This window comes from Primulina huaijiensis, chromosome 5 (assembly GCF_012295235.1).
Source record: "Primulina huaijiensis isolate GDHJ02 chromosome 5, ASM1229523v2, whole genome shotgun sequence".
Lineage (NCBI taxonomy): Eukaryota > Viridiplantae > Streptophyta > Magnoliopsida > Lamiales > Gesneriaceae > Primulina > Primulina huaijiensis.
In genome coordinates, this window is record NC_133310.1 from 1,521,708 (window position 1) to 1,540,679 (window position 18,972).

General features: G+C 34.3%; 1 protein-coding gene across 1 annotated transcript; it reads left to right on the top strand.

Moving 5' to 3' along the window:
• Positions 1-9,224: 9,224 nt before the first annotated feature.
• LOC140976214 (uncharacterized) lies at positions 9,225-18,344 on the top strand. Its single transcript, XM_073440183.1, has 11 exons — positions 9,225-9,334; positions 10,188-10,284; positions 15,223-15,367; positions 15,443-15,893; positions 15,993-16,117; positions 16,253-16,331; positions 16,457-16,589; positions 16,677-16,837; positions 16,947-17,067; positions 17,148-17,520; positions 18,098-18,344. The coding sequence occupies exons 5-10, from the start codon at positions 16,072-16,074 to the stop codon at positions 17,517-17,519; spliced, it is 912 nt and encodes a 303-aa protein (XP_073296284.1). The 5' UTR covers positions 9,225-9,334; positions 10,188-10,284; positions 15,223-15,367; positions 15,443-15,893; positions 15,993-16,071; the 3' UTR covers position 17,520; positions 18,098-18,344.
• The last annotated feature ends 628 nt before the right edge of the window (positions 18,345-18,972 follow it).

Genomic DNA, 18,972 nt, shown 5'->3' on the forward strand with positions numbered 1-18,972 from the left:
AGGGTTTTTTTTTTAAATAATATATTTTTAAAATTTATGTATTAAAATATTGCAAATTTGAAAACTTTATCAAAATATTACAATCCGGAAATGCAAACTCCGGATTCAGAATTTTTTTTTAAAAAAAAAAAGAAATTGTGTTACGGACAGAGTGTCCCGGATTCAGAATTTATATTAAACGAAATTTTATATTAAACGAAATTTATTTGAAATTTTCGACCGTAAAAAATAAAACGTATATGCTGATGATGAATTGATAAATGTGATTAGATTTTTTTTAAAAATAAATAATAATTCATAATACGTAAATAAACTAATTACTGTCAATTATTATATTGTCTTTACTAAATCATAGTAACATATACTATTTTTTTAGCATGATAATAGTATATTATAATAATCTTAAAAAAATTTATTTAACCAATAATAAATAAATACTAAAACATATTTAATTTTGTTATTATTATTACATTAAGCTAATATTATTATTATTTTTTGTTTCAATAATAAAAATTAAAATTATTAGATTGTGGTAAAAAAATTTCAAAAAATTTTAAATTTCATTTAAGTATTAGAAGTGAAAATTAGTATAACCAACCAAGTATTAATTAGATTTTCATTGAATAAATTAATGATACACGTGCAGACAGTAAATGTTGAGTGCTTTTTCCTAAAAAAAATATATAAAAAATAATTGCTACAAATTATATTTTTCATATGCAATGTATATTATTTATTACGAAAGATTAATAAAAAATTTTGACTTATATTTATACAAATTATCAATCAATAAATTTTATAACATAAATTTGAACAGACAACCTATCATGTACAAAGATTGTGCAAGAAGACGTTAAAACGTTCGCAAATTTTTTACTATCTTTACAAAGAGATGTTTCAAATACTTTTACTAAATAACAATAACATATAATTTTTTTAATGAAAAAATATTATATGAAAATAATATTAAAGAATAATATTTAACTACTAATAAATATTTAATAAAACAATTTTAATTTTGTAATTATTATTACGTTAAATTTTCAATAATATAAATTATTGCAATAATAAAATTCAGTCAATAAAATTTACTTGTGGCCAACTAACATTAATAATCGAACATTAATCCTACAAACTCTTAGCCCAATTTCTAATCAATTCTCATAATTGCATTACGGTGGGTCCACGCTGTAGGTGTCGTAGTACCCCCCCAACCCAGACAAATCATGACATATTATCTTTTCATTTATTTTTTTTAAAGTTTACCATGGTTTATTAACTTGTGGGAACTTAACTACAGCTACAAAAGTCGGGTAACATTCATCCTCAGAGAGATTCACCAACGTGAATAAATTTTTTGTGAGACGATGTCACAAATTTTTATCTGTGAGATAGGTCAATCCTACCGATATTCACAATAAAAAGTAATACTCTTAGCATAAAAAATAACTCGAAAGTTTTGATATAAAAATTAAATAAATTTGTTGGCACGCCAGGGATTAGGAAGGGTCAAAGTTGATTTGTATTCAGTACTTCGCAATTACTACACATAATGACCGCAACTTGATGACTTAAAGAAGACAAAGTAATTAATTTTTGGGAACTCAATTAATTCATGGTGGAGTACTCTTTTAGCTAGGGTCTATAATAGCAACCATATTAACCCGAGTTGCCAATCTGATGCTTTATTTACTACACATAAAAATGTATGTTTAATTAGCATTTGAAATTCTAGTAATCAATCAAGAAAGAAGTGCAGATAAGGCTTAAGAGCATTTAGTATATTATGTAATATATGTTAATGAATTGTAGTTATATATTGTTGTTTGAATCTCTTACAATATTACTAAGTTTCTTGTAATAGAGACAACCAACTTTATGTCATTGTCTGTTTTTGTTTTCTCTTTTTTTATTTCATTATTTAAAATCGCAGTTTATTCTCTCTCACTTATTTTCATAATTATGGTATGACATTAGGGGTGTCAATCGGGTCGGGTGGGTCGGGTTTCGTATCAACCCGCGAAATTTTTTTATTTTTTTCTCAACCCGAACCCGAAGCAACCCGAACACGAACCCGTCTAACCCGACTCAACCCGTCTAACCCGAATTTTTTTTATTTTTTTTAAAAAAATTAATGAAAAAAATTCGAAAAAATAAAAAATAATATTAATATTTTAATTTAAACACATGATAACAAAATTTTAGATTTAAATTTGAAAGTTTAATGGTAGAAAATTAAAAATATATTTACTAAATTAAATAAACAATTGTTAAAAAAATACAAATAAATATTAAATGATGAAAATTTATCATATAAATATATAATAAATTTTGTTCAAACATACAATATATAAAAATATAGGTAATATTTTCAAAAAAAAAGTTTTCGGGTCAACCCGCGACCCAACCCGACCCAACCCGAAACCCGTCTAACCTAGTACTAACCCGAACCCGAAAAACCCCAACCTGAACCTGATTTTTTTCGTGTTGGGTCGTGTCGGGTTGACGGGTCGGGTCGCATTTTGACACCTCTATTATGACATTCATTGAAAAGTTAAAGATTGTAATATAGTCATTCACTAATTTTCACAATTATGATATGACACTCATTCAAAAGTTAAATATTGCAATATAGTCATTCACTAATTTTTACAATTATGATATGACACTCATTCAAATATAAATCAAATTAATTATAAATAAGACTCAACAAGCATGCAACGCGTGCCAAAGGTTCTCAAAATAAAGACAAGACACTTAATGTCATGATCTGTTTTTGTTTTTTTTCCTCTTTTTCATTATTTCAAATTCACCTCTAATGGCCTCATTTATAACATCGTACATTACCTCACCTCTAATGGCCTTATTTTAGGCATCGACAACCCTATACCTTCATTCAACCGAACCTCTTCCTTGGTTGTTCTTGTCGGCAAAATGGGCTAACTAGTAGGTGTATCAAATTTGATAACTCAGTTGTCAAATTTGACTGAATAAAAACGTGGGAAATGCTTAGGAAATTTCGTGGAATTGCGTGATGAAATTGCGAGGCAATTTCCTTGTTCACACGGTCCAAGGGCTCTATAAATAGAGCTCCCATTTTCATTTCAAATCATCCCTTCTTCGAGTTTTCTCTCATCTTATAATATTCTATAATATTTGTGAGGTGTTTGTTCTCCTGTATTAAGAGAGTGTGTGTTCTCTTTGGAAACACAGTGAGTGAGTTGTACACCACAAAATATTATATTAGAAATTTCTTTTCATCTTGCCCGTGGTTTTTACCCTAATAATTTTTAGGAGTTTTCCACGTAAATCTCGGTGTCCAGTTTATTCTTTATTTTCGAGTTTTATTATTTCAAATTACCGCACGTGGGACCAACAAGTGGTATCAGAGCCGCGGTTTAAAATTTCTTAAAATTCTGAGTATGCTCTGTGGTTGCATCCTAGACTGATCTTCCACATCAGAAAAGATTTTTTGAGATTTTTTATTTAAGGCGGGATTATTTTGTCCAGGCTACTAAAATTTTTGTAGACATAATGGCGGGAAGGTACGAGATAGAAAAGTTCAACGGAAGCAATTTTATGCTGTGGAAAATAAAGATACAAGCAGTTTTAAGAAAGGAGAATTGCTTGGCGGCTATTGGAGATAAACCGGTAGAGATTACGGATGATGGAAAGTGGAATGAGATGAATGATAATGCTATTGCCAATTTACACTTGGCTATTGCAGACGAAGTATTGTCAAGTATATATGAGATAAAAACAGCAAAAGTTATCTGGGATACCTTGACAAAGATGTACGAGGTCAAGTCACTACACAACATGATTTTCCTAAAGAGAAGGCTTTATACTCTTCGGCTGGCGGAATCCTCATCGATGACCGACCATATCAACACACTGAATACTCTATTTGCCCAACTCACTTCCATGGGGCATAAAATAGGGGAAAATGAACGTGCGGAGCTTCTACTTCAAAGTCTACCAGATTCATATGATCAACTTATCATCAACATAACCAACAATATTATCATGGGCTTTCTAAGATTCGATGATGTCTTAACTACAGTTCTCGGAGAAGAAAGCCGGCGCAAGAATAAGGAAGATAGGTTGGTAACATCGAAGCAGACAGAGGCTTTACCGATGATAAGAGGAAGATTTATGGACCGTGACTCCAGTGGGAGCCAAAGACGAGGTAGATCAAAGTCGAGAAGTAAGAAGAAAAATATTTACTGCTTTAAATGTGGCGGTAAAGGGCACTTCAAGAAAGAGTGTACGAGTATTGACAAAAGTTCTCAAGGAAATGTGGCCAGTACTTCAGGCAGTGGTGAAATATTATTCAGCGAAGCAGCAACTGTTGCAGAAGGCAGACACAAATTTTGTGACACATGGATTATGGATTCAGGAGCGACGTGGCACATGACGTCTCGGAGAGAATGGTTTGATCATTATGAACCAGTCTCAGGAGGATCTGTATTCATGGGAAATGATCATGCCTTGGAAATCGCTGGGGTCGGTACTATCAAAATTAAAATGTTTGATGGCACCATTCGCACCATACAGGAGGTACGACATGTGAAAGGACTGACGAAAAATCTTTTGTCCTTGGGGCAATTGGATGACATCGGGTGCAAAACTCGGATCGAGAACGGGATCATGAAAATTGTGAAAGGCGCGCTTGTGGTTATGAAGGCGGAAAAGGTTGCTGCAAATCTGTATGTACTTTTGGGAGAAACACACAAAGAGGCAGAACTAGCTGTTGCATCAAATGGTTCAGGAGAAGAATTAACAGTGTTATGGCATAGAAAGCTCGGGCATATGTCAGAACGGGGGTTGAAAATTCTCTCAGAACGGAAGCTGCTGCCGGGACTTACAAAAGTGTCACTACCCTTTTGTGAGCATTGTGTTACCAGTAAACAACACAGATTAAAGTTTGGCACTTCTACTGCCAGGAGCAAAAGCATATTGGAGCTGATTCATTCGGATGTTTGGCAAGCACCGGTTGTATCCCTAGGAGGAGCGAGATATTTTGTCTCGTTCATTGATGATTTCTCTAGGAGATGTTGGGTGTATCCAATCAAGAAGAAATCAGATGCTTTCCAGATCTTCAAAGATTTCAAAGCGCGGGTTGAACTTGATTCAGAAAAGAAAATCAAGTGTCTGAGGACTGACAATGGAGGAGAATATACCAGTGACGAATTTGATGCATATTGTCAACATGAGGGCATCAAAAGACAGTTTACGACGGCTTACACACCTCAACAGAATGGAGTGGCGGAGCGGATGAACAGAACCTTGTTGGACAGAACAAGAGCTATGTTGAGGACTGCAGGTCTAGAAAAGTCATTTTGGGCAGAAGCAGTCAAAACCGCTTGTTATATTATCAATCGTTCTCCTTCAGTGGCGATTGATCTGAAGACTCCGATGGAGATGTGGACCGGGAAGCCGACAGATTATTCTCATTTGCATACATTTGGAAGTCCTGTGTACGTTCTGTACAATGAGCAAGAAAGATCGAAGTTGGATTCAAAATCCAGAAAATGTATCTTCTTAGGATATGCTGATGGAGTAAAGGGGTTTCGCTTGTGGGATCCTACTGTTCACAAGCTTGTCATCAGCAGGGATGTTATCTTCGAGGAAGATAAAGTAAAGGGAGACAAAGGCACACCGAATTCAGAAACTACTATTTTTCAGGTGGAAAATAAGACAGACGAAGGTCAAGTTTCTTGTGAAGCAGTACCAGAGCACGAAGAACAAGAACATGTTGAGTCTGAAGTTTCCAATGTGAGGCAGTCAACTCGAGACAGAAGACCACCAGGTTGGCTTTCAGATTATGTCACTGAAAGCAATATTGCATATTGTCTATTATCAGAGGATGGTGAGCCATCGAGTTTCCACGAGGCTACTCAAAGCTCGGATGTATCTTTGTGGATGATAGCAATGCAAGAAGAGTTGGAGGCATTAGACAGAAATAAAACTTGGGATCTTGTTACACTACCACGAGGAAGGAAAGCCATTGGAAACAGATGGGTCTATAAGATCAAGCGTGATGGCAATAACCAAGTGGAGCGGTATCGTGCTAGATTGGTGGTAAAAGGGTATGCTCAGAAAGAAGGCATTGACTTCAATGAGATATTTTCTCCTGTGGTTCGGCTTACAACAGTCAGAGTGGTGCTGGCATTGTGTGCGGTGTTTGACCTACATCTAGAACAGCTAGATGTGAAAACGGCGTTTCTTCATGGAGATCTTGAAGAAGAAATCTATATGCTCCAGCCAGAAGGTTTTGCGGAAAAAGGCAAAGAGAACTTGGTTTGCAGGTTGAACAAATCTCTGTACGGTCTCAAACAGGCGCCGAGGTGTTGGTACAAGAGATTTGATTCCTATATCATGAGCCTTGGATACAACAGACTGAGTGCAGACCCTTGTACGTATTTCAAGAGGTCTGGTGATGATTATATCATTTTGCTGTTGTATGTGGACGACATGTTGGTAGCAGGCCCCAACAAAGATCATGTCCAAGGATTGAAGGCACAGTTGGCTAGGGAATTTGATATGAAGGACTTGGGACCAGCAAACAAGATTCTAGGGATGCAAGTTCACCGAGACAGAAGTAACAGAAAGATTTGGCTTTCCCAGAAAAATTATTTGAAGAAAGTCTTGCAACGCTTCAACATGCAAGATAGTAAGCCAATTTCGACCCCTCTTCCTGTTAACTTCAAGTTATCCTCCGAGATGTGTCCTAGCAGTGAAGCAGAGAGGATGGAGATGTCTCGAGTACCATATGCATCAGCAGTGGGAAGTTTGATGTTCGCCATGATCTGTACAAGACCGGACATTGCTCAAGCAGTGGGAGCAGTTAGTCGGTATATGGCGAATCCTGGACGAGAGCATTGGAACACTGTTAAGAGGATCCTTAGATACATTAAGGGTACCTCGAATGCTGCATTATGTTATGGAGGATCGGATTTTACACTCAGGGGCTATGTCGATTCAGATTATGCAGGTGATCCTGATAAGAGGAAATCTACTACTGGTTATGTGTTTACACTTGCAGGGGGAGCAGTAAGCTGGGTTTCAAAACTGCAGACAGTTGTGGCGTTATCTACAACGGAGGCAGAATATATGGCAGCTACTCAAGCTTGCAAGGAGGCAATATGGATTAAAAGGTTATTGGAGGAGATCGGGCACAAACAAGAAAATATTTCTTTGTTTTGTGACAGTCAGAGTGCCTTGCACATCGCAAGAAATCCAGCCTTTCATTTCAGGACAAAACACATTGGAGTACAATTTCACTTTGTGCGGGAAGTAGTAGAAGAAGGAAGCGTGGATATGCAGAAGATCCATACGAAAGAAAACATAGCTGATTTTATGACCAAGCCAGTGAACACTGATAAATTTGAGTGGTGTAGATCCTCAAGTGGTCTAGCAGAAACGTAAGCAGCAGGGAATGGCAAGATTGAAAGGATGTGTGGAGATGTGTTTGATTCTCAATCAAATCTCCAAGTGGGAGAAATGTCGGCAAAATGGGCCAACTAATAGGTGTATCAAATTTGATAACTCAGTTGTCAAATTTGACTGAATAAAAACGTGGGAAATGCTTAGGAAATTTCGTGGAATTGCGTGATGAAATTGGGAGGCAATTTCCTTGTTCACACGGTCCAAGGGCTCTATAAATAGAGCTCCCATTTTCATTTCAAATCATCCCTTCTTCGAGTTTTCTCTCATCTTATAATATTCTATAATATTTGTGAAGTGTTTGTTCCCCTGTATTAAGAGAGTGTGTGTTCTCTTTGGAAACACAGTGAGTGAGTTGTACACCACAAAATATTATATTGGAAATTCTTTTCATCTTGCCCGTGGTTTTTACCCTAATAATTTTTAGGGGTTTTCCACGTAAATCTCGGTGTCCAGTTTATTCTTTATTTTTGGATTTTATTATCTCAAATTACCGCACGTGGGACCAACAGTTCTTTCCCACTTAAAGCCTTGAATGAGAGATCCTAAAGCCAATCCCACTGTAACCCGACCCAGGACACATTAATCTCCTTCCCATTCCCAAGGGCATGAACTTGTGCATGTCCACCTGATAATTGCCTTCAATCCTATCCGGGTTGAAGAGTGTTGGCTCATCCCACATATTAGGGTCTCTATGTATTACACATTGATAATTAACGTTATGTCTCTTGAAATGTTGTATCGTAAAATTCAAAATTTTGAGATATTTGATCAAAATTTAATTAAAGGATTTGAATGAATATAATAACGACACATTAATTAAACAAATGAAATAAAATTTATCGTTCTCAAGATAAAAGTTTAAATAAACTTATATTGAGTACTAAAAATATATAAAATATGCTTTTAAAATAATATCAAATATAAGTGAATAACAAGGGAATTTAAGCAAAATCTAAACATAATAAAAAATATTCAATAAAAATATAAAGTAAAACTATTTAGTTTAATAAAATCAAAATAAATAAATTAATTAAAAATTAGATTTTTTAAACACACACACATATATCTATCTACTTCTACTATACTAAAAGAGGGAAAAAGTTGGTGATGGCCAGTTTCCTTCCGGTTGCAGGTGAGGGAAAATACACGTGTGTGACATGCCCATCTCCACATCGATATGGCCAGTTTCCTTCCGGTTGCAGGTGAAGCAAAATACACGTGTGTGACATGCCCATCTCCACATCGGTAAAATTGCTTTCTCATATCTCTAGATTCCCCACATCGCGAACAGATCTTGAATGGTATTTACCCAACCTCCTCTTCACAGCAACAAGGGACAGATCTCGCGTAGTAAATCGGTGGAAGGAAGTGCAGTAATCTCCTCTCTTTCGTCCTCACAACTTCTTCGGTTCTACTCCTGCTTCGCTCGACGACCGTCCGCTGCTTCGCTCGGCGACCGTCTGCTGCTTAGGTTCAAGCTTTGTCTAGGTTTGTTTCCTTCTTCTTCTTTTTGGGTTTTCTGTGTTCGTTTTATTTTTTGTGTTTTTGGTTGCACTCTTGCTTCGCTCGGCGACCGCCCGCTGTTTCGCTCAGCGACCGTCTACTGCTTCGGTTCAAGCTTTGTATAGGTTGCTTCGGTGCAAGCTTTGTATAGGTTTGTTTCCTTGTTCTTCTTTTTGGATTTTGTGCTTTCGTCTATTTTTTGTGTTAGGTTCTGATTTGGGCATTTATTCTTCTTTTTGTGTTAATTTCTGGTTTGGGCATTCAAGCTTCTCGGTGTAAGGAAGTGCAGTAATCTCCTCTCTTTCGTCTTCACAACTTCTCCAGCTCCAGTCTTGTTTCTCGGTGTACCGTCTGCTGCTTCGGTTCAAGCTTTGCCCAGGTTTATTTCCTTGTTCTTCTTTTTGGGTTGTTTGTTTTTGTTCATTCTTTTTGTTCTGGTTGTTGATTTGGGCATTTAAGCTTCTTCCATATGTTTGCTTGTTCTTGTTTTTCCCTCGTTATCAATTGGGTTTCTTTTTAAGCTTCTTGGTTTGATCCTTCTAATGAACTAAGTTATCAACTGGAACAAGCTTTGGGATTTTTTTTTTGGGTTTGTGAATTTTTTCGGACTACCAAAGCTCATTAGCTACATCAACTTGCTACAACAGATTCCTCTGCCTCTGGTTTAGAACCTAATACTGACTCAAACTTTTCTAAAGCCTCATTGTATTTTCCAATCCTTCAGTATTTGTTCAAAGAGCTTAAATTTTGAGCAGAAAAATAGCTACTGTTGTACTATAGTAAATTAATACTATTTGTGTAGACAATGATAATATAATATTTTCAATCAATATAACTAAATTATTTCCTCGATTGGCTCCAAATTAAGGATTTCCAAAACACCTTCAAAACTGACAAGGGCATAAACACTACTAAACCATCTTCGAACTAAATCATATACAATATTGGTCTTTGACAACAAACAATGTACTCGTAGAAAACAAGAGGAAAAGAAGAAGTATAATCCAAACGACAAACAGGCAAAAAAATCCCTTAAATCTTCCAACAATTCAGTAGATGCTTAGCCGAAACACCTCGCCCAAAGATAAATATTTTTTACATATTGGTTTACACTTTTTGTAAAACTAAAATGCTGACTTTGCCTCTGTTAATTGTAATACTTATTTTTCTTCAAGGTTATTTGGGTTATGTTGAATTTGCCTACGTTAATTGCTATACTTTTTTCCCTCAAGGTTATTTGCGCTTTGCTGTGTGAACATAAACGATCTGCATGCGCTGAGGTATACTCTGGGAAAAAATGGCTAGCTCCTCGACTCAATCAACATATAGGTACGCGTTTTCTTAGTTTTCCATAACATTACATTTAGGAATATTTAAGCTGCATATTTTTCTTCTTCTTAATTCATAAAATTAGCAGCAATGTCACACAACAAAATCAACAATAATTTAGATGCCAGTTGTGTAAGAAAATGTCGTAAAAGGAAATATGCCTGCCTAGAAGAACGGAGATTAGCAAAAAATTCTCGACGAGCAAAACAAAATGAAATACCAATTTTAGATACTTTTGAGACACAAAATGTTGAAGGTGACCCGTTAAAATTTATAGCAACAACTCCAGATCTGCTACCTGATGTGCCAAATTGTGCATTTTGTGATGCTAAACGTATTTATTCAGAGTCACCTGCATTTTGTTGTTCATTAGGGGAAATAAATCTCTTGTCAACAGAAATGCCTTTCGAACTGGTACAATTGTATCTTGGTAATGCTGAAAATGCTGAGGAATTCAATAATTGTGTTCGTAGTTACAATAATATGTTTGCATTCACATCGATGGGAGTACATTGTGACAAATCTTTTGCTAAAAGAAATGCTGGAATTTATACTTTTCGTGTACAAGGTCAAGTTTATCACTTCATAGGACAACTAACACCATCAAATCATGAAAATCCCAAAAATCTTCAACTATATTTTTTTGACACTGGCCATGAAATCTTGAACCGGATGCGTATTAGCTCAAAATTTAAGGAAACCCTTATAGAAAAAATGATAAATATTTTAACGGTAAATCCTTATGCAAATTTTTTCCGAAGTCTTAATAGTACTGAAAACCTACATGATTATAAAATCACTTTGCAAGCTGACCCTGCTATTGACCAACGAGTTTTTAATAAACCTACTGTATCTCAAGTTGCGGGAATATGGTTAGAATCTGATGAAAATGAACAATATGCGAGTCAACATATACAAGTATATCCAAAAGATAGTCAGACACAGATAATTAAACATTACTTTGCTTGTTACGATCCCATGCAATATCCTCTTATATTTCCAAATGGAGAATCTGGTTGGTATCGAAAAATTGAAAGATTAAACCAACAACAAAAGAAAATATATCCTAGACCAACATGCAATAATGAAACCCTTTACAGCATCCAAAATTCTACGGATAAAGATTATCTCATAGACATTGAAAATCAGGGTAAGTTAGAATTGTTCCTTTTTGTTTCTATTTTGAAATTTATTCTTCACATTTAGTTGTACTTATATATTTGTTTTATTGTTTATATAGCTTTGGAAAAAAACAGCACTCAAAGATCAACAGTGTCATGTCGTGAATATTATTGTTATAAATTACAAATTAGAGAGAACGACAAATCTTTTTTGCTACATACTGGTAGGCTTCTACAACAGTATATAGTAGATATGTACATCAAAATTGAAACATCGAGGTTGGACTTTTTTAAAACTTCAAACATGCAAAATCGTTTAAGAAATGAAGCATATCGTGGTTTACTAGATAGTATAACACATGGATGTGAAATGGGTGCTGATATTGGAAAACGCATAGTGTTACCTACTTCATTTATTGGAGGTCCTAGAGATATGCGTAGAAGATATATGGATGCGATAACTTTAGTTCAACGCTATGGGAAACCTGATATTTTTTTGACAATGACTTCGAATCCAAATTGGCCAGAAATAAAAGCTCTATGTCTATCTTCTGATGAAATACATAATAGGCCTGACTTAATCACTAGAATATTTCATGCAAAACTTCAGGTTTTAAAAGATGAATTGTTCAAGAAAGACATATTTGGTCATGTTATTGCTTATACTTATGTGATAGAGTTCCAAAAAAGAGGTCTACCACATGCTCATTTTTTGCTTATTTTCAATCAGGCATCAAAACTATTTTGTCCAGAAGCATTTGATAGAGTTGTTAGTGCCGAATTACCTGATCCACAAACTCAACCATATTTGCTTTCATTTGTTGTAAAGCATATGATGCATGGACCTTGTGGTTTGCTTAATCCATCGTGCCCTTGTATGAAAAAAAATCCTGTAAATTTAATTACCCTAAAGACTTCTCAGAGTATACAAAATATGGTACAAATTCATATCCAATATAGCGTCGTAGAAATGACAACCATATTGTTATTGTTAGGGGTTCACGACTAGATAATCGGTGGGTAGTACCTTACAATCAATATCTATTGGCTAAATTTAATTGCCATATTAATGTTGAAGTATGCTCAACAATCCAAGCTATAAAATACATTTACAAATATATTTACAAATGACACGATAAAATTTTATATACACTAGCTACAGATGAAAAAGAGCATGTGGTTGATGAAATCAAACAATTTCAAACTGCAAGATGGATTTCACCTCCTGAAGCTGCTTGGCGAATTTTCAAATTTGATCTGAACCATGTGTATCCATCCATAATATGTTTACCTATTCATCTAGAGAATGAACAAGTTATAACTTTCCATGCTAATCAATCATTATACAACATTGCTAATAACCCTACAAATAAAAAAACAATGCTAACCCAATTTTTCTACATGAATAAATACAATGAATATTCTAAAAAAATGAATTGTTTATACGTTGAGTTTCCTGAATATTTTACATGGCACAGTGATTCAAAAGAATGGGAACCGCGTAAGAAACATGAGGTCATTGGTAGGATTTTTAATTGTCGTCCTTCAGACTGTGAAAAGTTTTATTTGAAGTTGCTATTAATGCATGTTAGGAAACCAACATCTTTTACAGACTTAAAAACAATCAATGGAGAAACTTTCAAAACTTTCAGAGAGGCTGCACGAACATTAGGCTTAATAGAGGCTGACAACACTGCTGATATGTGTATGCAAGAAGCTGCTGCTTACTTAATGCCTCATGCTTTACGACAGTTATTTGCCATTGTTCTTGTATATTGTAATCCAAAAAATCCCCAACATTTATGGCTCAAATTCGAAACTTTTCCTTCAGAAGATTTTAAACACAACAATGCTCTTTCTCCTGATGTAACTAAACACAAAGTTTTAACCATTCTTGGTAATTATTTGTATTCGATGGGAAAAAATTTAGAAGACTTCTTTCCTGCAAATGACGACCTAATTAGATGTTGTCATGATAATATGACAAAAGAATTACAAAATGAACAAAACATAGTTATACCTGCTGAAGATATCTTAGCTGTTGAACAACTAAATATAGAGCAAAGACAGGCATATAATCGAATAATGTATCATGTTAACAATGATTTACCAAATGCTTTTTTTATTGATGGCCCTGGAGGCACTGGCAAAACTTTTTTATACAAAGCTATCATTGCAACAATTCGCTCAATGGTCATATAGCACTTGCTACAGCTACTTCAGGGTAGCAGCATCTTTGCTTCCAGGAGGACGTACTTCACATTCAAGATTTAAAATACCTTTAGATGAAAATGATTCGAATTCTTGTAGCATTAGTAAACAAAGCACATTAGCTCATTTAATCAAGCTAGCAAAATTAATTATTTGGGATGAAGCTACAATGGCTAAACGTAGTACTATTAAAAAGTTCAACGAAATGCTTAAAGATGTAATGGGTTTAGATAGATTATTCGGTGGTAAAATTGTTGTGTTTGGTGGAGATTTTCGGCAAACCTTACCAGTAATTCTTAAAAGCACTAGAGATGTCATTACAGATGCCTCAATTATTATGTCACCTTTATGGAAAGAATTTGACAAAATAAAACTCAAGCAAAATATGCGAGCATTTCTCGATCCTGAATTCTCATCTTATTTGCTCAGAATTGGCAATGGAATCGAATATATTAATGACAAAGAGGAAATCCAAATACCAAATAAAATAAACATTTCATTTGTAGATGATGTTACTTCTTTACATGCATTGATAGACATGGTATTTCCAAACATTTCTGATCCGAATATTGATTTATCTTCATTTTTTAAACGAGCTATACTTACTACAAGAAACGAATTCGTTCACGAAATAAATGATCTCCTAATTAGCAAATTTTCAGGCGAGGAGAAGACATATTTTAGTTGTGATGAAAACACAAGTAATTTTATCATACCAGACCAACAAGAATTATTTCACTGTTTGACTCCCCAAGGACTTCCTCCTCATAAATTAACTTTGAAAATTAATTCACCAATCATATTGCTAAGGAATATTAATCCTACCGAAGGTCTCTGTAATGGAACGCGTCTTCTTTGCAAAAGATTCAACAAAAATATTATATATGCTGAAATTTCAGTAGGAACTCATGCAGGAAAGCCAGTATTTATTCCACGTATAACATTAGAAGCTCCACATGACAATTTTTCAACAATTCCATTTAAAAGAAAACAATTCCCAGTACGTCTATGTTATGCAATGACTATTAACAAAGCACAAGGTCAAACTTTGGATTTTGTTGGTGTCTACTTGAAAGAAGCTGTTTTCTCACATGGTCAACTCTATGTTGCTTTATCAAGAGCGAAAAATATAGGTAAAGTAAAAGTGCTTATTAGACCATCAACACCATTAATTCAAAATACGAATTATACAAAAAATATTGTATATCACGAGGTTCTACAAGCTGCAAATATACATTAATATAGGTAAACTGTTACTCTATTATTTTTCTATTTGTTAGGTATTTTCAATTACGTTAAATATTGTAGACAAAGCATTGTTATATTCAAATTAGATTTCTGCCTTTTCTGAAAATTTCCTACTCACAGTGGCTACATTTTTATTTAAAACAATAAGGTTCAGTTTCTTTATTACAACTGGTCCCAAAACTTTTACATACCCTAAAAATTATTTTATACCATATTAAAGTGTTATTCTTAAGAGATATCATATCTAAGGTATAAATTATATTTGTCATTTCTTATTGTGATTGTTAACAAGAACTTCTCTGTTAGAATTATCGAAAATAGCCATTTATATCTTGCTTGTTCTTCCTATACCATGCAGATCAATGAATGAAAAATGTACAGCTCTTTCAAATCTTAAACCAGAAACTCGCAACTGGTTTGTAAGGGTTTTGGTTGTAGAAAAAACCCCCATCCGTTTTTCGAAATGGGGAAGACAGCAAAAAATTATTTTCCTGGATAAAGAGGTAAGATTATTTTAAAGCATTGTAAAAAAAAAATTGTTCTTCATATGGTTTAATTACACGCTTTATTTCATCCAGAATACAAGCATGCAAAGTATCATCTATGAACAAGATGTGGATCAACTAAACAAGTTGGTTGAGCTTTACAAAACTTACTATGTCGGGAATGCCAAGATCAAGGAAATAAGTGGAAACACACCGATTATGGCAGCATCAAAACATCAAATGATCTTGAGTCGAAGCACTTACATTAAACTTGCAGACGTAAAAGAACAACTTCCCGTGGACCATGCTTACGAACTTACTTCGTTTGGACAATTCCCACAAATAGCAGACATGCATAACAAACAAATCAGCTAAGTTTTTTCCCCAATTTTCCTTTCACATCCTGAAATACCAACTAAGTCTTGTTATTTAATGAACAGGTCTTGTGTTTTAGACTTATTGTGCAGTGTTATGCATGTGTTTCCACCACGGTTGTTGAGAAAACTAAAAAACACTTACAGGACTTTGTCGTTGTCAACGAAGAGTAAGTCATTTCATTTCAAAATATACAATGTCAATTGGTGCACTTTAGATTTTTCATAATCATATTCAAAGAGATATTACAGCTTTATTATGCATACAGACGCAAACCTTTAATCCTCACATTATGGGAGGAATTTCTGGAAAACGAAGCTCCTTATCTGGTTGAAAATGTTCACAACATGCCCATCATTTTGGGAATGAGGCTTTCTGTGAACACATTTTACGGTAAGATAAGCTTGATTTTATTCCATTATATAAAAACTTTACTAAGTAAATCTGAATGATAAATAGCTAAATATATATTATAGCAAGTTATATTGATATATAGTAGTCTTTGCTCATTAAAATATATTATCACAGGGTTGTCCATTGGAACAGTGCCAAATAGTACTATTTTATTTGAGCCTCCTATACCACAGGCCAAACAACTGATGATATGGTAATTTATGTCCCCTCACTATTAGTTATGTTATTACAATATTTGCTTCCTATTCCTTAATTGTATACAAAAAAACTGCTATTTTGAGTGAAAACCCAATAAATAATTTAGATTTATCTTTGTAGGATAAACAACAACAAAGAATATATTGAAAGTGTTGTTACCGAGAAGTTATATGAAAAAGCAAAACAAGCAATAGCCCCACCTCTTAGCTTTCAGATGCGGAAAATCAGTCAAATTCTTAGCTTGACTGAAATGGTAATTTTACATTCATTCATGCATTGCTTTACCTTCATTTACACCTCAAAAATATAAACTATTCTAAATAAATATATGCATTTACAGGTCAAATCTTTTTGGATCAGAGCTACGCTGAAAATAACTGATTCTGAACATCGATTATACTTTTTAGCTTGTCCAGGTTGTTCTAGAGCATCTAGAGGAGCCTACAAATATGAATTTACATGTTTCTGCTGCAACAATGATTTCCCAAGCCCAAAACCATTGTAAGTCATAATTATAGGTTACATAACTACACCAGCAACCAACATGCTATCTTGTACTATATATTTATATTCTAATAATCTTGCATTGTAACCAATTATATCTATTTAGGTTACGTTTTCAAGCAGATTTGTACGATGGAACTGGGAATTTACGTGCTTTTGTGGAACATAACGAGCCAAAAATACTATTAGGCATGTCCGGCGAAGAAATCATCGAAGCAGAGCAACAGGTATATTTATATAAAATCCATTTCCCTACAATAGAACAATCCCCATATCTGTTAAGATTCATTGTACTTATTTATGACAGGAAAGAGAATTTAGTCTTGACAGTATTAATGAACAATTCAAGAAACTACAGTTCCTACTTCAAATCAAAACATCAAAAAACGAACTCAGGGGGAGAGTTTTCGTTCGACATACAATAATCGCATGTCTACCAACATCTGATTCATCGTCAACATCACACAGCTCCGAAGAAAAAAGCACATCTTTACATACGCATAAAGACCATGAGGCAGATATTGCTATGATTGAATCTCAAGAAAGCACCTCAAAAACACCAGAGGAACATCTGGCAATAGAACTTGTCGAACATCAAATTGCCTCAAGTGGTAAAAGAAAACTTGAAGCTAAGAAAGATATGACCAAAGAAGGCTTGAAGCATTCAAAACAAGACTAAGGTACTTACAAACTACACACTATAAAATACGATATTTTTCACACAACTAATAAAAGACGTATTTTGGTGTCCTTGGTTATTGGAATTTGGAGCCTCTGCTTTGCTATGTTTTGTTGGTGTAGATTTTTTGTTTTGTTATTCTGTGTTTTTTTTTTTGTATACCAGCTCAACAACGCCTTCATTTGCAGCGACTATTGGTGGTGTCAATGCTTTTGGTTTTTGTGGTTTCAATATTCCGATTTTTGTCCAAACTCCTTAGTAATTGTGGTTTATCCAAAGTCCTTAATAATTGTGGTTGGAAGTTTCCGTTTGATTTATATGTTCTTATGCTCGTAGTTTAACTCTCTATTTTTGTTTGTTTGTGTTCGTTGTTTAGTCTTTCGTCTCACTAAATCTTGAAGCTATGATTGTTTACTACAGTCTACGTGCTTCTTGGAGCTCAGATAATGTACTATAGAAGTTGTTATGTCGGGCTGCTGTTGTTAGCTTGCTAACTCAAATATGTGTGTGTATCTATCTGTTTGCTTGCCTTATTGATATCTAACATTGTTGATAGTGCTTTTACCCTCCATTTTCAGGTATTGTTTGTTCTTCATGGCAGCCTATCTATTGGTGCACCCCATATGTGTCCATCTTTTGTGAAAATTGTTGTTTGCTCCTAGCTAGGTTTCGTTTTCACATTTCCAAAATTCCTTCAATTTTCAGCTAGCTTTTGCTGTTAGCATATTGTGAGATACTGTTGTGTTGTGTTGTTGTTGCTTTACCAATTAGAACAAGCGTGCGTGTGTTATTGATGCTATAAAACGTAGCATCAAGAGCTTAACATTGTACACGGAGATTCGACTAAATATATCTTATTGCCGACCTTAACATTTTACATAATTAAAATTTTAAAACTTACACGGAATTTAAAAAATTGTACACGGAGATCATCCCAATTATTCTTATATATTTTAAAATTAATTTTTCTATTTTTATAAATAGACTGATTAATCAAATCTATAAAAAAAATTTAAAAAAAATAGTACTTAACCATGCGAAAAGCCTCCTCACGAGACTCATCCGCACGATTCTATCCTTGCACGCGGAAACATCCTCGTCCATAAGGTTTAATTGGATTTATGGACGGTTTAGAGGTATAAACGAATTAAGTTTTTCAAGTCGTCTTGAAAAACATTTATTTCATATTTGAATTTATAGAATTCGAGCAGAACTCGAAAATGTTCAAATTTTTTTGCAGCGGACTCGAACCCAAATTATATTGTTTGATATTTATTGAGCTGCTCCCTTGATATTTTAATAATATAATCTAAATATATATAAAATAAATAGGTTTTAAGTCGTTCGAATATTTATTTTCGAGCAATGGTTCAAGTAGCTCGCAAGAATTTTCGAATTTTTCTAGCAGAACTTGAACCCAGGCCCTGATTCAAATCGAACTCGAAAAAAAAAA

What these genes read in the sequence shown, in the direction of transcription:
- LOC140976214 (XM_073440183.1), top strand. Translation starts at nt 16,072, where the DNA reads ATGCCCATCATTTTGGGAATGAGGCTTTCTGTGAACACATTTTACG. An exon ending in TTCTGTGAACACATTTTACG is followed by an intron (nt 16,118 to 16,252) that starts GTAAGATAAGCT and finishes ATATTATCACAG; the next exon opens with GGTTGTCCATTGGAACAGTG. An exon ending in GCCAAACAACTGATGATATG is followed by an intron (nt 16,332 to 16,456) that starts GTAATTTATGTC and finishes TTATCTTTGTAG; the next exon opens with GATAAACAACAACAAAGAAT.